Source organism: Rosa chinensis, chromosome 3 (assembly GCF_002994745.2).
Source record: "Rosa chinensis cultivar Old Blush chromosome 3, RchiOBHm-V2, whole genome shotgun sequence".
NCBI classification, from domain to species: Eukaryota; Viridiplantae; Streptophyta; class Magnoliopsida; order Rosales; family Rosaceae; genus Rosa; species Rosa chinensis.
In genome coordinates this window covers 8,677,322-8,687,537 of record NC_037090.1, presented here as the reverse complement: position 1 = coordinate 8,687,537, position 10,216 = coordinate 8,677,322, and the positions used below count along the sequence as shown (strand labels likewise).

Sequence of the window (10,216 nt, the reverse complement as noted above, 5' to 3'; positions counted from 1 at the left end):
TTGCGAAATTGAGTTGGTTATTACTTGATCAAAATCCATGCCAGTCTTAATCCGTGCAAAATCCTATTTGTATGATCGAACAATAGATTTTATTTTCATTACCGCATCGGTAATTAATTTGTTTTGTCATTGAAGAACAAATTATATTGGAGACCCAAGAACGTGAATACGAAACATAAATATACAGAAGATATGTTTGCAATCTATCCTACTGAGTTTCACCTCAATGAAATATACAGTATTTGTCTTCTTACCGTCATCATATAGATGATGTGACCGGTCAGTATGGCGTGAGAAAATTAATCTCTGCAGAATTAATCACTCACACATGCTAAGCTAGTAAAACTCACCCAACTCCCCTCTATATAAACCACAGTCCATAGCATGGTTCCAACTCACTCAAGCTCCCAACTCTAGTGATCACAAAACCCATTCCTACACATATTTCCTTATCTTCTCCATAGTGCATTATGGCATCTGCAGTGGTGAAGCTTACTTTGGTGGCTCTCATGTGCATTGTGGTGGCTGTCCCCGTCGCCCAGGCCATCACTTGCGGCCAAGTGACCCAAAGCTTGGCAGCGTGCATCAACTACGTCAAGACCGGTGGCTCTGTCCCTCCCGCTTGCTGCAACGGAATCCGCAGCCTTAACAGCCAGGCCAAGACCACAGCCGACCGCAAGCAAACTTGTACTTGCCTAAAGAACGCAGCTGGATCCATTCCCGGAGTTAACCCTAACCTCGCCTCTGGTCTTCCCGGCAAATGTGGTGTCAGCGTTCCCTACAAGATCAGCACGTCCACCAACTGCAACAAGTAAGCATAGTACTGCAGAATATCAATTGTTTTCAGTTTTTCCTGTTTATTTATTTATTTTGTCAATATCATCTGATGGGGATTGATGAAGCTGATTTCTTGTTGTTTTATGCTGCAGTGTGAAGTGAAGAGGTTGATGGATACTCAATTTTCGGCCGCAGAGATCATATTATTATTAACGTGAGAATAAAGTTGTGGGTGTTTATGAGATCCACTTGGGATTCCTCATGTGGGAATCCTTAAGTTATCGTTCTGTATGTCATCTGCTAGGTCACAACCTATGTAGCTGGTCTATCTAGGATTGATTATAGTACCTATATTTCAAATTAATGCTGCATCTGGTCTCTTTCTTCTCTTATGTTTTCTTCATCACCTACAACCGTCCAGGCCCTCTTCTCTCTCATATTGAGCAGCCTTGGGGAAAAAATTATTAAAATTAAATAAATTAAAAAAATTGAACTGTATAGAATATCTTGCTTCTTGCCAAGAAAATCCCTCGCCATCTAAGTGGTCCATCACGATATGATTAACAGTGGTTAACCATATGAAATATAAATATACCTAAATATAGGCTTGCGTAAAAGATGAAAGATTTTTATTAATTATTGAAGAAGACATTTAGACCTGCAAGGCTGCAATGCAAAAAGTTATTGCATATATTCTGCATTTCTGCTATAAATTGAACAAGTTTCGGTGAAGAAGTGGTTGGTGCACAGGTGGGTCTGTGACACGTGATTAGAGTATAAATGTATTTGGAATTTGAATGTTATGAGCAAAGCATTTCATTTAAAACTAGGATACATAAAGAATTCAAGGCGGCATAGAAGAATTTTCAAGAATTCAAAGATCATTTTGGAAATGAATGAATTTCCAAACCCCTTTTCAAAAAAATATGTATATATATATCTCATTTTGTCAACAAATTATCCTAACCATCCTTCTTTGCAATTATGTTTTTTTCTTATTTATTTATTCTATTTAGCAAGTCAATCATGAATCAACCATCATTATACAATAAATCAAATTTTTTTTGCTACTAAGATATTATGATACTAAGATCTTCCAAGTAACACGAATTTTTAATAATAAATATGGTTTTGCTCTCCACATTGTTAGGTAAAAAGATATCGGACCTAATTCAACATTGCGAAGATAATGTCAATACAATAACTAATTTGTTATTTAGAGTAGTAGTTATAGTTATTGAACTGAAATGTATAGATGGTAAAAAGTTGGTATGTATATAAAAATGAAATGCATAAACCATAGTTGGGGCTACAAAACCAGAGAGTAAAAAGTTGCATATGAACCTACAGTAGCAAAGAGCAAGTTATTCTTATCTCAAAACATTTAATTCCTTTCAACTGGAAGCAATGATAAAATTGTCAGCACAAATACTTCAATAATGTATATTGGAGCATGAATTACCCAAATAATTTGGTAGAAAATAACAAAAACCAATGTACTAGTCCACAACATTGCTTCATAAAAAGAAAAGATAATAAACAAGAGTAACTAGAAGCATCAAAACCAATCAACCCTCAATAAAAAACACAAACCCTTGTTGAAATTCACCCCCACCCCCACAAACAACCACTCCTTATCTCTGAAACTCCCCTCAACTCATATTTGTATAATTTTCCTACTGCAAAATCTTTAGTATTCTAGCATAATATAATAGAACAAATCATGTTTATAATCATAAAGCTATCATAATTAGGATGTTGTAAAGCTATATAGTTGCTCAATGGATTCAAATATACACCAAATATTTTTTGTTAGAATCTTACCAAGAATGATGAATTCAAATGGACTCGAATGATCATTGAACTCATATTTTTCTCACTTATCTCCATTGCCAATCAAGTGTAAAATTTGCTCCAAAGATGGGTCTAAAGTTGTTTGTTCTGCTTTGATTGAACTTCAGAGCATCACATTAGAGAGATAAAATGAATATGCTAGAGAAGTTTTGATGGAAAAAAAAAAAGGATTGAAAAGAGTTTTGAAGTCCTCTGTGCCTGAGAGAAAATAAGGGTTCAGGATTTGGGAATGATTAAATTGCCAAATAGAAAAATAAATAAGAAAAAAAAAAGTTAATTGCAAGAGAGGGGAATTTGTGAAAAAAAATTAATTTAAAGTAATAAAAATATAGAGGGTGTGTGTGAATAGAGAAAAATTGTGTGTAAATAACACCACCCTTTTTCTATTTTAATTTTATCAGAGAGAACTTTCGTTAATAAACTTGGTCATTCAATTAGTCCAAATTAATTTCCAAACTCATCGACCATTTTATCCAAACCCCCAAGAGGTGGCAAACGGGCCACTAAGCACTGCTGCACGAGCATGGCACGGGCCTGGCAAGCTTAAAAGCGGTCCGACACGACCTGAGTACGTTAGAATAACGGGCCGGGTTGGGTCTAGGAATATTAGCCCATTGGCCCGGCCCGGCCTGAACCCGTAATGGACCTGGCACGGTTACGGGCTCGGGCCGGGCCTGAGCACGACATATTTGGGCCGGCCCGTTTCAAACACAAAATTTCATTTTGTTTTTAAAAATATTAAAAAACCACAATGATGAGATTTGAATATTAGACCTCCTTATTTAAAATCTCATGACAATTCCACCAATGCTATTTCTTTTATGTTGTCAAAATAGTGAAAAAAAAACATTATATCCTTGTTTTGACATAAAATATTTTTTCTAAATATTAAATATATGTTTATGAATAAAGATTAATCTCATAATAATACAACTATAGAATGAAGGAAATAATAATATGATACTAAATCTTCATTATATAAATCTTCATTATATTAATAAAGATTAATCTCACAATAATATACTAAAAACAATATATTTTGAGTTATTTTTTCTTTCTTTCTTTCTTGTAGTGGAATATAAAAAATTATTAGAAAACTAATCTTAAAAAGCTAAGATTGAGAAAAACATTATAGAACTTAATTTATTTGAATTTTCTAAATAGTTAAATAAAATTATTTTTTATTTATTTAAATTAAGATTTTAAAATCGTGCTTTATAGTGGATAGGCACGAGCACGGCCCGTTTATGGGCCCGGCACGATATGGGTTCGGGCCATGGGCCGGACCGGGCTTAATGTTTAAGTAAATGGGCCAGCACAAGCCCGACACTATAATAAATGGGTCTGCCCAAACACTGCACGAAGTACGACTAGGTTAGCTTAAAATGGGCCGGGCCGGCCCGTTTGCCACCTCTAAACCCCCCTCTCTTAATACTTCTTTCCTTTTATTTATCATTTATTTTTACTTTTTTCATCCTACTTCTTGGATTTTCAACTGGACATGGCCTAGTTTTCACCTTCATCTCCCCGGAACTTTTATCTTTTAGCATTAATATATGCACATTTTGTTTTTCTTCGATTACATACTTTTTAGCGTCCTTGTCTGGAGTTTCATTTTTTTCTTTGGGTCAAAACATATCGTTGTAGTCTTGTAATCATCATCTACCAAGCAAAAAATATGCGTTCACAAAAACTTTCACGGTCGACTTTTGACTGAAATATTATATTATTAATTTTCTGTAACAATTTCTTTATCTTAGCTGCATGAGGGTCGACAGTTTCATAATCATCTAATCTGAGAATTTTTACACGCTAAATTAGCTATGCGCGCTTTGGTTTCGGGAAAAAAAAAAAACCAGCTGGTTGAATATATATATATATATATAGTTGAAACCCGCTATGCGCTGTGTAGAAACACCACAAGTACTCAGTAGAAACACCACAAGTACTCGGTAGTAGACCAGGCGGGAATCACATTACCAACTTTGGTAGCCCATATTTAGTTTCATGGAAAAGGGAAGGGTGATAAGCCCTAACCTACACTATAAATACATGTTTATCCTCTCATTTATGCTAAGCCACCATTCTCTCCACTCCCACCTTATCAACATCCTCACATGTATCTGACTTAGCTATCGAAGAGTCGTAGGCCGACAACTCCGGTCTACCCTCTGACCTTTATTTGTGATTGACTGGTGACGGAGATTGGAGATGGTGCGCCCTTCAGGTGATTTCTAGTACCCCACTCAGGTATCGTACGTAAACACACACACACACACGCACGCGTGCGCGCGCGCGCACACACACACACATATACCGCTACTCCTGGATTGTGTGACCAAGATTTACTTCCCAAAAGACATGTTGAAAGTAAATTAAATTGAAAATGGTAGCTAATTTTGAATGACTTTGGTAATAATTTTGAGCCGAGCCTCTAACGCATACCATGGCTTTATTTTATATACAATTAATGACCAGATGATAACCTCCTTAGAAACTATGTCAACGATACATTGTTGCATATTTTTTTCTATTGCGTTCTACATATTTTTTTTATAGAAAATTTCTATTCATACATCCAAAATTTGTATTTGAACCTTCCCACTTAATAAACCTTCAACTTACTTTGAAAAATAAGCAATATGTTATCTACCAAAACAAACAATAATCTTCATTGTTTATAGCATCTTTCTTCCAGACAAGATGAAATAAACTAAAATAGATAAAGAATATAAGAGGTTTGCTTGGGAAAAGAAGGCTTAAAGAATAGGCATTTGAACATTTACAACAAGAATAGAAGGGACATCTCCATCTACATTTACAATTAAACTAAATAATAAATAATAATAAAAAAAACCTCTCTCTCTCTCTCAGATATTGAATATCTAAATAGAAATTTATGGTATAATCTAGAAATGTAAGATTGAAATTCGAAAAAAGGAGTTTATGTTGGAGAAGAAGGTTTTCTCGAAGTTAAAGACTACGTACTATTCGTGGAGATAAGAAGAGACTCTTTTTTATTCATTCTTTTCTGTCATTTTTGGTAATTTAACATGTAACATGAAAGAAAATAAATATTTAAATGTCAATTCTGAATGTATGAATAAAACTTTCAGTTTTTTATGATGAATGTCGACATACTTTATGATTTCTTTTAATTGTCTAAAACAAATAGATTTTCGGTCCAAATTCTTTAATTTATCAATTAGTTGAAATTAATTGGACGGTTGCATGTCTAATGCACATGTGTATATTTTTCAAGAGTAGGTTGAAATATATTGATTGAGGTTTTCAGTTTTCTTTTGATAGGATGTAACGGACGTGCCCAACTACCATTTTAAAAACCAAAAAGTATATTGTACGTACCCAAGCATTAAAGTGAGCACAACTGCCAACAGAATCCTTCCCAACTCCTCCTACACGTACACACTTTGAGTAATGACATATATAGTTTGATAGAGATATAACACTGACCTTACTGTTTGAGTGATTGTGGAGTTGTCATAAAATTCCAAACAGTCATTACTTATAGTTTGAGTGATCAAGGAAAATGCATTTTTAGGTTTAACAGAAATAGTTGAAACCACGTTCCCTGTTGGAAAGTATTTTCACTTTTCTTGAAAAAAGATATATAACAAGTGAAAGTGCACACATAATTTGAAAACTATTTTTACAAGTTTCTTAAAAAAATATTGCTGAAAAGTAGTTCCTACATGGACTTGTTTATGCATGTAATTCTCTCCCAAATTAAACTTGTAGTCCAGAAGTTTCCAATGGTTTAAAAACATATGGCACATATAATTTTATATGTTTTACCATCAAAACATCACCAGAATTGATGTCACAACCAATAAGTAATGACTGATGTGATGGACCCGAAGGGCTAAGGAAACTTGGAGAAACTCACCCCACTCCCCTATATAATCCCCATCCGCGTTGCCCCTTCACTCACTCAAGCTCTCCCAAAACAAGTGATTACATACCCATTCCAAGCTCATCATCCTCCGAGTGCATTATGGCTAGCTCTAATGCTATGAAGCTTACTTTGGTTGCTCTCTTGTGCGTGGTGGTTGCTTTGCCCATAGCCCAAGCCATCACATGCGGCCAAGTGGCGAGCAACGTTGCACCTTGCACAACCTACGTGAAGAGTGGCGGCGTTGTCCCTGCCGCTTGCTGCAACGGAGTTAGAAACCTTAACGCCATCGCCAAGACCACCGCTGACCGCCAGGCCGTCTGCAATTGCCTCAAACAGGTTACCGGTGGCATCAAAGGACTCAACCCTAACCTTGCAGCTGGGCTTCCCGGCAAGTGTGGAGTTAGCGTTCCCTACAAGATCAGCACCTCCACCAACTGCGCCACGTAAGTAGATATACTACTCAATCGTTGACAATTTGTACGTGTTTTTCTCAAATGGAAACTGAAGTTAATTTTTGTTTTCTTCTGTTGATGTTGCAGCGTGAAGTGATGAGCAAATTGATGGAAAGTGATAGCATCGAGCGTTAAATAAAGTGTGGGCGACATCCACAGTGATGTTATTACCAAAAGTTACTTTATATGTCATCTACTAGGTTATGAACTTATGATTGATGTAATACTCGTCTATTTAATAATATAGAAAACCGGAGTTTGCCGGAGGTCGGCCGGAAACTCGCTGGAGAGAGAGGTTTGTTGACTTTTTACTTTAGTGACATTTACGTAAATATGTTGGTTTTTATATCTAAAATTTAATACAATATTTAATCTAGTAGCCTTAAAAGAGAGAAAAATAGTTTGTGGCCGACTAAAATAACATTCTAAAATGCACCTTTTATATAATTAACTCTTAATAATACTTCTGAAATTAAGATTATGCTCTTTCCCTTATTAATCAAATTATAAAATGCTATCCTAAAATGACCGAGCATTTTTGTGAAAAACCTTCAATAAAGGCCACAAAAAAAGTCTCTCAAAATGCAATTTGAAAAGCTGATGAATTCTAGCTTCTCGGAAAGCCTACGTACTTTGGGCATGATTTCCTGCTGCTTTGATGTTTCTGACCATCTCTTAGGCTTCTATTGTAATACAACATTTTTTCTTCAAGTGTTGCCAACCCATACGGCAAGAGTCCCCTCGAAAGGTTACCTAAAAAGCCCTCCAAAACTCAATCTAAGAAGCTGATTTTGAACAGTTTTCAGTTCTGCAGCAAACTGTTTTGCACAATAAATTTCATGATCTTCTTTTGTGATTTCTGACCGAAGGAGCGATCAAACTTCGTCCTTGACATCTATACTTCATGTTTAATGCCTGCATTGCTCCATTAAAGCTCATTTTTCTCTCGACTTGCTTCACAAAGTACCTAAGAAAATAACAAAGTTACAATAGACTTTTGAAGGAAATAGCTAAGTAAAATGTAAAGGATTAAACAATGTAATCGTCGCTTTTTTTACTTCTATCAATAATAAAGCATTGAACTTTCATTTTCATAATAAAGCATGATTGCACAAAGTAAAAGCTCACCACAGAACAATACAATCAAACTAGGCCGTAGCCACTTATCATGACAACATGGCCACTTATTGAAAACAATAAATTTAAAACTCCTCACTAGTGATTTTGATCAACTTGTAGCTTCATGGTCCACAGGTGATTGACTAAATCGTCTTGAAGGTTTTTATACATCACTGGACATCTAACCTCTTTATAACAATACAAGATTTTATTAAGTCGTTGCAGATTGCGATAAATATTGGTGTGAATTTCCAATCTAGCATATACCTCTGCTTTCCTTGGTCTGGTTGGGATATCATTCGGATCAAATGGCTCTGCTGCATCTTTGTCATTTTCATCTCCGATAATCATATTATGCAAGATAACGTATGTCATCATGATGTATTCAAGGCTCTCCTTACTCCACTCACAAGTTGACCCTCTTATAATTTCCCAACGAGCTTGGAGAATACTAAATGTCTATCCACATCTTTCTTGTACACTTCCTGCATCCTTGTGAAATATTGTGTCTCCAGCGTCCTCAGGTTTCTAATTGCATGTACAAATGCTGCCCATTTAGGGTATATACCATCAATTATATAATAACATTGGCCATAATTCCTATCATCTACGTGGTAGCTCACTTAAGGAACTTAACCAAGGCACACGTCATTGAACAATGGTGAACATCCAAGGACGTAAATATCATCTAGGGAACCTGGAAGTCCAAAGAAGATGTGCTAAACCCAAGTATCATAGGAGGCCACCGCCTCTAAGATGATTTGTCAGTTTTCTCTTGTAGCTAGTATACTGTCGTGCCTATCTGGTGGGACAACTTTTCCACTTTCAATGCATACAATCAAGGCTCCCAACCATCCTCGAGAACCCCCTTTCTGCAGCTTTGTTAAGCAGTCTTCCCAAATCTACCAGTGTTGGTCAACGGAGGTAGTCATGGTACACATTCTAGATTGCTCTCGTGAAGAGCTCTAAAATCTCGATGGCAGTGGATTCCTCTATGTCCAGGAGCTCATCGCAGAAGTCAACTATAATGCTATACACGAGCATCCTCATAGCCCATGTCAGCTTTTGTTCAATAAAAAAGCCGACTCTCCTAGTAGCATCTCTTGTTTGGATAAAATATGGGTCGTAGTTGGCCACGTCACGCAACATCCTGTCAAAGACCCAAGGTTACATTCTATATCGGCTATGAAATATGTTTGGTTCATAGCTACATGGACCCGTGAAGTTTTGAGCTTTAAGTCGTTGATCCATAAACTCTCGAGTTCTGGCGGTATACTTAGGATCTTCTGAAGAACCACCTCATAGTGATTACTCATCTTGCAGAGTTTAGATTTGTAAGGCAGCGCCAGACATCATCATGGATCTTCGAAGGTTTCTCATGACAGCCTTTTCTTGGTCTTTCATCAACCGTTTTGTCAAACGATTCATTACAGAAACGGTTCAACAAAATCAAAAGAAAACAAATTTGGGGATTTGTAGGATTTAGATATGAGAAGTGCTTGTGAATTTGTGAGAGATGAGAGTGACAATGACTTCATATTTATGGGTGGTTTGAAATAATATCAACAGATAAGATATAACACGTGGTAGATAAAATATCAACCGTAATTTACGTGGTAGATAAAATATCAACCGTAATTTGGACAGCCACTTATAGTTTGACAAGTGGCGACAAAATCACATTCAAATTCGAGATAAGAAACTATATCTATACACATGGCCAAAATATCATGTCAATAATTTCATTGTTTGTCATATATGCCGATACAACACCACAAGAAAAAAATTAATATGAAATAATTTTTTGGGGAAATGATCATTTACCCAATTTCAGCTTAAAAATTGCCCACTTGCTTCACCAACAGTTTTTTAACCCCATTTACCCAAAACACTCTAAGGGATTATTTCCCTATTACCCAATTAAATCTTTTTTTATTCTTTTTATTTATTTTTGTGACTTTTTTTCTCTCTCCTTCTTTCTCACTTAGAGAGAGAAGTCATCCTCCACCTTGCTGTGCTTCGGTGACCAGTGGCCGGCCGCGGTCTCCGGTGACCAGACTCCGGCTACCGATGACCGGAATCCGGCAGCCGATGACCT

The 10,216-nt window shown here is 36.2% G+C and overlaps 2 protein-coding genes across 2 annotated transcripts; both read left to right on the top strand.

Annotated features, from left to right (window-relative positions):
- Positions 1 to 378: 378 nt before the first annotated feature.
- Positions 379 to 1,169, top strand: LOC112193438 (non-specific lipid-transfer protein 1). The gene is made up of 2 exons (XM_024333585.2): positions 379 to 811; positions 930 to 1,169. Exons 1-2 carry the CDS (start codon positions 471 to 473, stop codon positions 937 to 939), a joined length of 351 nt encoding a protein of 116 aa, XP_024189353.1. The 5' UTR covers positions 379 to 470; the 3' UTR covers positions 940 to 1,169.
- Positions 1,170 to 6,562: 5,393 nt separating this feature from the next.
- On the top strand, positions 6,563 to 7,310 carry LOC112192331 (non-specific lipid-transfer protein 1). The gene is made up of 2 exons (XM_024332000.1): positions 6,563 to 6,990; positions 7,087 to 7,310. The coding sequence occupies exons 1-2, from the start codon at positions 6,647 to 6,649 to the stop codon at positions 7,094 to 7,096; spliced, it is 354 nt and encodes a 117-aa protein (XP_024187768.1). The 5' UTR covers positions 6,563 to 6,646; the 3' UTR covers positions 7,097 to 7,310.
- Positions 7,311 to 10,216: the final 2,906 nt, after the last annotated feature.